General features: G+C 40.3%; 1 protein-coding gene across 1 annotated transcript in view; it reads left to right on the top strand.

Annotated features, from left to right (window-relative positions):
• Positions 1-11,601: 11,601 nt before the first annotated feature.
• PPP2R2A (protein phosphatase 2, regulatory subunit B, alpha) overlaps positions 11,602-11,882 on the top strand; it is a 41,915-nt gene continuing 41,634 nt past the window's right edge. The window contains exon 1 of the mRNA XM_009319545.1: positions 11,602-11,771. Coding sequence (XP_009317820.1) covers positions 11,602-11,771 — 170 coding nt within the window. The remainder of the gene's footprint in view (positions 11,772-11,882) is intronic.

Genomic DNA, 11,882 nt, shown 5'->3' with positions numbered 1-11,882 from the left:
AGTCTTTTGTGGGAAACATTTACTAGGAAAAATCAAATTAAAACATTGTACCTTGCCTTCTTATCTTAGATCATTTCATGGAGATTACATTCTTTCTTTAAATGAAATGTTATAATTGGCTCTGTCTCCAGGTATGGTACAATACAATTGCCATCAATGTGTTTGAATAAACTCACTGTTGTGTTCACAATATTGGTAAGAACTGTTCAAATGTACTCTAAGAAACCAAACACTTTTGCTGAGACCCCGAATGTTCCATTTGAAGCATTGCAGGCTGCAGCTCCATGAACTTTCACATGTTGCCTGTAACTGATCTATTGTTCCTGCACCCTTCCTTCATGTGTGCCCATGTAACTACAAAACTGTGTTGTGCAGGAGCGCTGAACTCTGCTACTGTTGGAAATACCCATGCAATCACAGCCTCCCTTCTCCTGAATCTGGACTGATCAGAAGAACCAGTGTTTTGTTTCTGCGGGGTCTGTCTCGAACCCTTTGGCATGGAAGCCAGTACCTTGCTTAGCTGGGTTTAGAGATGTGGATCATAAAGGCTTATGGTGTTCAGCAGCAAGATAGTTATCCTGGCAGTTTTGTGGGAAGTCGGGTATCATGGGAACCCCCTGTAGTTGCTCAGTGAATTGATGTTCTTGGTAATTTCCTGCCTGCTATTGGAAGCATGACTGATAAGCTTGTTGATTTTGCAGAGCCCAGGGAACTTCCAGTTTCTGGGACGTATTTCTAGTTGCTGTCCAATTTGGACTGTAACCAAGTTTTGGAAAGATGATGTTTCAAACCAGAAAACTTTTTTCTTTTTGGGTAGAGGGTAATTTTCTAGCACTGATTATTTATGTGTACTATTTTGTGGCTCAGATTTGCCTAGAGAACGGCTCTCTATTTTCAAAGAGTATCTATCATTTGCCTTCCACTTTCTTATAACTTTCTGCAATTATGATAAAACATGGAATCTGACAAACTGACTTTTTCTAACCTTGTGGTTCTCTGCCTCAGGGCTATTCAGCCTTGGATTTAATGTCACCAATAGGAGGCAAGTAGAGGAGGTTCTACACACAGTAAAAGCAGAAACAAGCAGCTTTGTAAGTAGGAGAGCTTGGAAAGTCTGGTCTCCAAGACACATACGCCTTATAGTTGGATTCTCTGCTGCCTAGTAGGATGCAAACTTTGATTAAGGTGCTTCCCACAGATGAAACATTTTAACACTGCTTTTCCAGTGTGGATTCTCTGGAGTCTAATACGGCCCAAACACACCGTGCAGCCTCTGTCAGGGCAGGCAAAAATTCAAGCTCTATCACATTTTCTTGATGTTTGTAAGCAGTTGAATATTCTTGTAGCATCTGTTACTACAAAACCTAATTGGAATTGGTCACTGAGTCAAAAGCTACTATGGGGAAGTGGACAGACATAGAGCATGCATATTTAAGCCTCATTTTGGTTTAAGCAATGGAGATGGGAGAAGATTAGTTTTTACTTCAGTAACCGTAAAGGAAAAACAATGAAACTGCAGAAATGTAGCTTTACCCAGTGGTCTGGCTTAATGCTAGGAATAATACTGCTAGCTCCATGCAAGCTCTCGATCTACTGTTAAGCAAAGTTAAAGGAGTTAACCTGAACCCGTTTTTAATAATTAAACCTTGCACTAGTGGCTCAGATATTTCACTTCGCATGCAACACACTAGGCAAATGTTATGTGAGTAATTATTGCATCTCAGTGCAATGGCTTGTTAGACATATCAACTGATCTTGTGTCCTCCTGTAACCATGCTCTAAATTCCACACAGTTTATATGGTGGCTCTATTCAAAGCTAGCTGGATGTCTTTTGGATCTATCTGTCCCTGTTTGCTATGCTTCTCATCGTTACATAGATATGCCATGCAAGTATTAAAACCTCTACAGTTCTTACTTGAAACAAATGGCAACACCTACACCTGTATATGTATTTATGAATCCTGACTAAGGTTTCCCTCTTTGTACTTCAGCGAAACATTCTACTCACCTGTCAACACCTGATTTTAAAGTTGTCGGCAGGGTCTGTACCTAAAGCCTGATCTAAATGTCACTGAAACTAATGAAGATCTGTCTATATCGACTTCCGTGAGAGTGGGCAAAAGGCACAACATACTCAAATCATTATTACTTTTTGGGCTAGGTTAGTGATAACATTTCTAGTTCTAAAATTAACTTTATTGCATATTCACATTTAAATGAACACTGCGGCAGTGATTATATCAAGAAAATGTCAGGTTCGTGTGCCCAGTCTTTGCTTGTGTCAGAGAAGGCACCAGCTCCCCCCTCCAAGGACTCTGAAATCAGCGTTTGATGATAGAATGATGAGAAGGTGGGAGTCTAATTATAGATCATAAATGGCTGAGGTGCCCCGATGCCAAAAGGTCTTGGGGTTGTGCATGTTCACTCTCTGAGACTTGACCTCCAGGAGGGAATGGAGCACCTCTCTCATGTTTGTGCAGCTGGGGTAACCAACAGCTAAACAAGGAGTAGTGAAACACAAGCAAAGAGATTTTGATGGGAGTGCCTTATGGGAGGGGGCGTAGAAATCCACATTTCCATCTTTTTCTCCTGCTTACTACTTAAGCTGCTTGCATGCCAGGAAAGATCAGCTTTAAGTCTAAACCTGAGAGTTAGAACTGATGTGTTTTTTGGAAGGGCTAGCTATTAGCCAAAACTATGAGCATTTCTACATCATGTTTAATATATTCTTTTCAATATATTGGTTTTAATCAAAAACCAGAGAATTGAAATAAAATAACAATTATAAAAATGGACAATTTACTCTGATGATTTAGAAGCAGGAAGTTCTAGTATTCTTCTGCATACTTGTGTTTGTCCAAGAACAGGATTCATATAGTTTAAATGAATTGATAAGTATCAGTAAAGGAGTTGTTTACTTTTCTATTCCTCCATCCCTCTGGGAGTCTTTTGCAAAGTACCTACTGGTTTAAAAAATAAATGCCTTTTTTTTTTTCCTGGGGTAGAAGTACCCAGATCTCTCTGTTTACTGGCAGAGAAAGCAAGAAACAGGATCATGTCAGAAACAGTGCGTACAGGGAACCTCAAAGGAAAATTTGTTCTGTTCCAGGTAGTGAAGTAAGTGCAAAGATGATAAAGGCGCTGAAAGGGAAAGGGAGGAAGGTCAATAAGCAGAATGATTCAGGGCTTATAGTTGTCTAGGATTTTTAAAGTGTCTCTAGGGTAGGCCAATTAAGTAACACTGTTAAACAGCTTGCCCTTTTCCTATTTCTCAGAGGTTCTGTCTACACAGCTACTTTAAGCCATATCTTCTACTGCAGACCTTGAATGCATTGCAGTTCTGGGGTCTTTGAAGAAAGTAATAGATTTTCCTCCTGGATGGCAGCAGTTGGCTGTGGCAGTAATGTTGAGACATATTGGCAGGCTTAATTCCAAATAACTGTCTCTTTCTTTGGTATCTTGTAATTAGCTTCCCATTTGCCAAACTGAGAATGACTTTGTCTGAAGCATGAGCATGTAATTAGTGATCAGAGTTCTGATCTTGAAAACCACATGGGAGTTTCTCGGTCATCTGCATGCACTGGCGCTTCCATGCGGAGTAACTTGAACAGTGGAGATAAAAGAAAATGGCTGGACCTGCTGCAACTTTTTTCTGGTTTTGCTTCTCTGAGGGTCAAAGATATGGTTTGGATTTTGAAGGGGAAGGGGAGAGATGAAGGAAAAAGTGGGAGGAAGGGGAGGAAGTGAAGTAGGGGAATACATGGAAAAAACATAAGAAGCAATGGAGAAGCATGGGAAAAACAGATCCTGCAAACATTGGAAGATGTCTTTGGACTAGCTAGGGAGATTCCCACCGGTCAGGTGGATTCTTACAACTAAGCAATAGAAGAGAATAGAGTTCTACACACGTAAAACTTGATGGCTAAATTCAGGATATCATATTGAGCTCAGGACAAATGATATGCAAACCAGGAGGAAGTTTCTTTAGGTTCTCAAAGTGAGACGTCTTTCAAACTACGCCTAGTTTACAAAGCTTTTCAGGGCAAGGTTAAATGGCTTTTTAAATAAAAGTAGTTACAAATAAGAATATTGAGAAAGTTCTTCTCTAAATTTCAGCAGCAGTTATCAGCAGTTTTGACAACTCAAAATGCTTGCAGCTAAGAGAAAAGCCAACAAGGTTTGGTAAGTAACAGACAACTGTTCGATGAGTTTTCCTTCTCTGTGTGATGGAAGAAAATTGTCTCTCTGTTCTAGAAACATTTCCAGGGGCTTCTCTGGACTAGCATGAGTCGTGTGTGCTCAGTAACTCTGAAACTATCTGTAAGCACTAGTTACAGAAAAAGTGAGAAACCTGAGGTAAAGGCATACTTTTTAGGAGTCTGGACTTTCACCTTTCCATGCTGCTGTTAGTAGACCATGTTACCGCAGGTTCTCCCTGGTTAAAGTAGAATGGTAAGATTCTGATTCGTCACTTAACGCGGTCATTTACATCGATACAGGGAAGCCGCACTAGAAAAATCAGAATCTCTGCCCTGACTCCACGCAGGGCTGTCACGCCTGCAGTCTGTATGCTTCTTCAGTATTCCCAGCACCTTCATCTGCTGGTTCCAGGACCCTTCAAGTCAGACACAGCTGAACGGCTTGCTAGACAGCTGCATCTGGTACGTGGGGTCTCAGGGCACAAGAGACTGCCACACTGCTCAACAACTAGAGCATGTGGCTTCTAATGAGGGTCTGACACACAGAAGAGTCCTTCTAAAGAACATATTCTCCTCAGCCATAACCCCTTCTCGCACGTCTTCACTCGCAGGTGTGCTCCCTGCAACCCAAGGGAAAAAGGTTAAGAAATCTGTTTACAACAGGGCTAAATGCAGCCACAGTGTATACTAAGGATGGCAGAGCAGACTGCCTGACCACAAATCACACCAGACAATGGCTATTGGTTGTGAGGCTACATTTCCTTATATCCCTGGTAAAGCATCTGCTTTGCATTGTTACAAATGAGAAAAACAAAGCCTATACATGCGCACTGGTGACTGGGGCCCCCAAAGGTCCCTGGTCCTCAGAGCAGCGTAAGGAAATAACGTCAGACAAGTAGCCAAGCTGATTTCAAGCCTGTGTGCCATGAGCTGCTTTTAAAGCATGTTATAAATGTTTTAACTGAAAGACCGCTCCTATGAGCTAGTTGAGTGCTATCACCCCAGCTTATTTCCAATTAAAAAAATAGGAACAGAAAGCATTTGCTCAAGGTCTCCAAGGGAATCAACAACACAGCAAGGATTAGAACTAAGGATTTCCTGTCCAATCTGCAAACCACACCTCTCTCCTGTTTACAATGTTAACTTATTCCCTAGCAGAAAAGCCATGTGAATGGAACAATTCATTCTGCTATTTCGGCCTCCCTTCCTTCCCTTCTCAGTTCATTCCTGGCATTACCTTACAAACCTGTTACCAGAAGAACTGTGTGACAAAGCAAAGCAAGCAAAGAATGTTTCAGAACAGTTTCAGCTGCAAATACTTGAATAATGTTTGCTAAATTAAAGAAAGTTTGAAACATTTAAAAAATACCCTAGAAATACTGTGGTCTTGTTAATGAAAAATGAAACCAAAAGGTAAATGAACTCATACATCAAGGAGTAAGTTAATGAATGACTAAAGCCAATCATGCTAGTTACCTGCACACGTCATTTTTTGCACGCGTGACTCGAGCAATATTAGAGCAATAGTGTTACTACTCAGAGTAAGTTACTAGTAATACTTCCACTTATGGTACAGCTTAAGAATCAAGAGAGTTTTAAAGAGGTAATATCTTCAGGCTCTTTGCATTTGCTTTCCTTTGTTTTTTGGTTTTAGAAGTCACATTTTCGCATTTCCCTCTGGAATCACAAAAGCTAAAAACTCCTTGAAAAATACCAGCTGAATTTCTTATGTCTTTCTGTGATTCCAGGGCTTAGGACATCAATCTGTTCACACCCTTTAAACACCATGAAAAGTTAGCACCACCAAGCTGATTGAAAGTACAAGGCTTGACTAGAGCCTAGGATCAAGAGCAAGAAGCTTAAGTTCAAAGACTACAGTGGCATTTTATTCCAAATTATATATTTAATCATCGCTTCCCACAATCCGTGGTTTTTAAGGAACATTTCTCCTGGCAAAGTCGGATCATGGATGTGATAAGTTCATGCACCCTGCTAGCACCACACAGAGCTAGCAATTAACTTCTTACTGCTAAATGCTAGTAAAATTACAGGCGTCTTCCAAGTACAAAAACATGATTCCAAAGAGCCGATCGTGCTCTTTTTAGATCAGTTGGCTTTTTATGTATGTTTTAGTAACAATGGCTTCAGTGATACGCACAAGATAACTACAGGGCTTGAGCTAAGACTTATATGTATCCCTTTTGAAATAAACCTGCGCAGGTGTAATTCTTCCAGCTCATAGTGAAGGATAATAGCTTGTTAACTTAATTAATGCATAAAAGTACTTTGCCTTAGTAAGAATCTAAAATAGAAGATGCTAAAACCCACTATTAAAAATAACAGGGAAATCCTATAGACGGCAGTGTTTTTAACACACTTGCTTTCAACTTCCTGCTTTTGTTAAGCAAAATGGTTTCATAAAAGTCTCTGAGGCTTCTCTTTCACTTATTTAGCTTCCCTATGTAGGTTTATTAGAAAGAGAAAATGAATACTTCTCTTCCCTCAATAACACTGCAACCCTGTCCCAAAAAGAAACATTTCTGTGTACGAGAGTCTGGAGGTTAAAAAAAAAAACAAAAACACCAACCAAACCCAAACAAAAACTATTCCAGGCCCTTTGCAGTTCTATATCTCAGCTCCTCCTCTTCCTGCAATGTGCCTCATAAAGGTGGTGACGACTAAGGCTCTTTTCACCTGACAGTTACTCTGCGCTTCTTAGAGATGCAGCATGTTATCAGTTAAGTCTATGCATGAAGCGTTGTTTTTTTCCCCACAAGATAACCCTCTATTATAATTGTTGGTATTGCTGTTATGTTCCTTTCATAGAACTCAAGGTATTCAAAGAGACTGAGGAATGATGATTATCCCCTTTCTAAAGACTAATAGGAGAAGGAAATCTTAAAACTTTAAAAAGTATTCTCTGAGTATGGATTTATTGGTTTTGGTGTATCTTGATTTTGTCACTGGTACAAAGAACCTGTTTTTAAGCTGAAGAATGTGGTTTCTCTGTGGAATGGTGAAAACTGGGGCTGGAAAGGACTAAGGCATCTCTTACCCTTAGGCAGGGAGCAGCTCTACTTAGACTATTCCCAGTAGGTGGTTATCTAATCTGCTCTTAAAAGTGCCTGGTAGTGGATGCGCTGCAGAGTTTTTTTGGCAATGTAGTTCAGTGTTTAATCATCCTTGTTAGAATAAAAACACTTTCTGAGTGCCTTGCCTTGTGTTCATGGTGCTTAGTTTAGGATGTCTGTTCTTATTTTGTTTCGGTTTTTTGTTTTTCCTACTGCTAGTAGGTTTCAGAGTTCCAAGTTATGTCCAAATTATCCTGAGGTGGACGATTCAAAGTGCCAGGTTATCCTGAACTATATGCTTTGTTAATTGCAGCTACTAAGTTACAGGAAGGGCTAAATCTAGGTCTTGTGAATCTCCTATCTTCTCTTATGGCTGCAGTTTTAGTTTCAATAGGATTGTTAGCTTCCCATAACAGTTCTCTTATTTTTTGGTTGGAATCATCCTCGCATAGAACTAACTACAGTTGGTAAAAAAATGTAGTAAGAGACTTAAAAATAATAACAGTTTTTCTATGCATCTCAAGTTATCCCTCTTTTCTTAATTTTTAACCCCAAAATACTGGAACACCTTCTACCCTCCCAAACAAGCCCTCCTAGTTGAAAAATACTTGTTTTCCTCCCTCCAGACAGGTGCTTCCTGCCTACCTTTCAGACCTTTTTTCTTCTTTTCCAGAAGCCTTGTTTTCCCTGTATCCTTGCATGTATTTTTGCACTTGCTTTAAAATAAAACTCCTGCCAAAATTCAGGGGCATGAATCCTGTACAAACTGTGCTTAAATAATCCATTAAACTAATGTTTTGCAAATTGTGGTTTCCATCATTGTAATTTGGACCTGCTCTAAACAGATCAACTTTGGAGCTGGTTTTAAACCTGTCTTGCAAACTACTACTTTAATGTATATATGAAATTCTTTCCAAGCCTAATTAGCTTTTCTGTTTGCTTGTACCAGGCTAAAGTTAAGAAAAAAAGCCTTAGTGATTTCTGAAAGAAAATGCTGAGGCTTCCCCTTGTAATAGCAGAGCTTTAATCCAATGAACTTTACACCTTGAGATGACACAAGCTGCTTGTTTACCAGAGTTAGCGAGCTTTCATTGCATAAGTTTGCTCAATGATGAGTAGTTTGGGGCACTCAGTTACAGAACCATTAGATAGTTCTGTTACATTTTTTTGTTTGGGAAATGGCTCTCTAGATAATTAGTGGCAGTTGCAAAGTGAACTGAAAGTTATGTACCACCCTCTTCTGCTTTTTAGCATTGTTAATACTTAAACTAAACTGCCCAGTGACTGACCAGGGGAGGATGACATTTTATGCCACTTCTGAGAATTTCCCCAACAGTACAGATGCTCAGAACTGCTAAAGACTTTAAGTTCATTTTTTCCCTTTCCAAAAATAAAACCCAGTGACTTCTGTGGAACTGCTCTAGTGAAGTAGGGTGCAATGTATGTCTTTGTAGTGTTCAAGTTCAGGACAGCGAGGCAGGAACTGGAAATGCTTAAACCTTTGTTTAAACCGTGGTTTTAGCTGAAAATCTCTGGCCACTGGCAGTTGGGGCTTTACAGGTGGGACCTGGTTAAAATGAACTCGGGCCGAGTAAAGCCTGACTGTCAGAAAAAGCAAATGAAAGTTCTGCATGCCCACAGAAGACTTCCTGGCATGGCAGCTGGCGCGCTGCAAATAGCATTAAGGGCCTACCTGCTTGAGTGAGGTTGGTGTTGATGTAACACGAAGAGGTTAGATGGGTTGGGACTTGCACCACATGCAGTTTACCCTGTGAGTTTGCCTGAAACTGATTGCAGAATCAGGGTCTGCCTGACCTTTTGTTAAGCATGAACTTCCATGTGGCAGTATTAAGATGTGACTCAGCACTGTTTTGATAATCGTTGTTAATTAAGTGGCTACATACGTAGAGACAATTATGTGAAATTAAGAATGGGGAAACACGGGGTGAATATTAGCAAACATTTTCTAGGAGCAAAGGCTGTTAGGCTGTGAAATGCGCTCCCAAAAAGCAATGGAAACCTCTTGCTGAGACACTTCAAGCTAGACAGAGTGAAGTACAGAAGAGTACGCTGTAGGGAATTACATTGCCCTGATGTTAACCTGCATGTGACCTCAGATGGCTCAGCTATTACTAAATTCCAGTGATAATTTTGGTGGTAATTACTCCCTTTATTTCTAAACTGAATTGTTGTAATTCATTATAGTCTTGTTTAACGGGTCAAATTACTGGGAAACCAAAGCAGATACAAAATGAGTTGCTGATAGAGTTCTTCTTTGGGGCCTTAGTTGTTTGATCAGTGATTTGACATTAATATATTTTTTTTACTGGTTGCCAGACGCATTTTACATTTTGTATTTTAAGTTTGTTCTAACTTCCACAGCTCCTGATGTATGCTGCTGTGAACTGACCAATCTGTCTGTAGTTCACTGGCCTTTAACAAATACAACCAGAGATGCTTTTCTGTGGATCCTTGTCCCTGTATGTCCCTCCCATTTCCTTGAGATGTTCTTTAGTCTGAGCTGAAGGGGATTGTCTGTAAAGTACGAATTAGTATTTAAAGCATGATTGGAATAGATAAATGTTCATTAAAGCTTCGTGCTGTTGGTGGTTGTGTATAAATTTAACATAATACAGTTACTGTCTCTCCAGAGCACCTGAACAAATGCTTAAACTCCAGTGAAATCAAAGGGGCACGAGTATGTGCTTACAAACTTTGAATCAGAGCTATGAAATGCACTCTTGCTAATTTGCACTAACCATTAATACTAGTGTGAATACTTGTGTTGTCTGAATTAACAAGCAAGCGAACACCCAAGCAAAGATTGTGATTCCCAGGATGTCTTACTAATTACCCTGGCTGTGATTTAATGTTAATTATTTATTATACTTCATTATATTCTGTAGCTCAGTTCAAAACAAAAACCTGAAATGTTGGAATTATGATCCATCCTTCTGGCACCATGATATTATATCTTTTCTAAGAGGGACTTTGTTTTAATTATAAGGTATGTACTAAAGCTTCATTAATTTATATTACAGAGCTAATTGCAGGTCTTTGCTTTTTTTTTTTTTTAGCAACAGACGTTCTTGAAACAATGTTCATTCTACTATGAGGACCAAATTCTGCAGTAATTGTACAGAAGGCAATGGATGAATTGGACTTTATTTGCAAACCTTCATGATAAATGGTTGCAGGACAATTGCGTTCAGGGTTGAAAAGGATGTTTTTGAGGAATCCCGAAAAAAGAGGAATGCCAGCTTTCATGCTGAATTTGGTATTGACTAAACGTGGCCACAAATTTGTAGAATTGAGTGAATTTGTTCTTGAGCTCTGGGAGACGTGGACCTGGGTGTTGAGAACGGCCTTAATGCTGTAGTGATCCAAAAAGAGCCTGTCTTGATTGTGAATGTTTTCAAACTTGCAGTGTGTTTGTTTTTAGATTTTTGGATTGCTCTCAAAATGGACTAAGCAAAATACTTGGTTCCAGATATTCCCAAACTTAGGTGAGTTGCAGTTCTTTAGAATGCCCTATATGTGTTGAGTGCTCTTTCAAATGTTACTTTATTGTTGTTTCCAAGAATGATTTTATTTGCATGTGTAATCTTTATCAGGGATACAGAGATAAAGCTGCATTTGTCCAAAGTAGCCTATAATCCGGGCCAGTTGTGGGTTTCTGGTGTTTACTCTCAAACACTGGGAGCCTGGCTGCGTTTGTGTGTTTATTTAGAGGCGTTCAATTCCCACAGTTCTGTGTTTTGCACTGTACTTGACTAGGAGTTGAATGGTCTTTCGTTTAAGAAAAGCAGTCTCTTAGGTGTTTTGAGATGGAAGTGCAAAATTAGTGTACGTGATGACTTAGGAGACTTGTTTCAAGGCACATTGCGAGTTTGTGGCAGTGCTGGGTTTGCAGGATGAGCTCATGAATCTCAAAGTGAAATCTGGATTAGCAAGCTCTACCCAACCTGAGAAGAAAGGAAACGTTTGCACAAACATCTGTGAAGGGAATCCGATGACTTTCACAAGATCTTAAATAGATTGTACTGCATCAATTATCCAAGTCCTGTATGTTCACTACAGCTGAGACTTTAGCTGGGACCCAGTGAGCTAAAAAGGAGCCTTCATCCGTTCTGAGCCAGCAGGAGTTGTGCCAAGCTGGGCTCGGCTGGAAGTCTTTCTTCATAGAACTTGGGGGCTGTCAGTGTGAACGGTGGAGGAAGACTAAAAATGGCTCAGAAGCATGGCTGGGAGTATGCAGGGAATAGCAATGAGAAGGGCAAAGACGCACTTGGGTTCTCCAGTGAAATAAGAGACCAAGTCTGCAGACGTTATGGAAAGCATCCAAGAGGGTGGAAAACGTGCATCAAACAGGTTATGTGGCTACGGCGAGGAACTGCCGCATGAGGAAATGGCAGAAGGAAGCGAGGGAGTGGAGCAAAGGGAACAACAACAGAAAAAACACAACCCAAAACTAAACAACGACAACGAGCAAGGGGGAGAGTCAGTGAAGGAGTGAAATAAAGGGTGAGCCTGCAAAGCATCCCGCCGAGCGGGTAGGGGACGGAGGTAATTGGGGCCCTGGGAGGAAGCTTTCCCCGCAGGGGACGAGCC

This window comes from Pygoscelis adeliae, unplaced genomic scaffold (assembly GCF_000699105.1).
Source record: "Pygoscelis adeliae isolate BGI_AS28 unplaced genomic scaffold, ASM69910v1 Scaffold372, whole genome shotgun sequence".
Lineage (NCBI taxonomy): Eukaryota > Metazoa > Chordata > Aves > Sphenisciformes > Spheniscidae > Pygoscelis > Pygoscelis adeliae.
The sequence above is the reverse complement of the archived record's forward strand: the minus strand, read 5'-3'. Positions and strand labels throughout refer to the sequence as shown.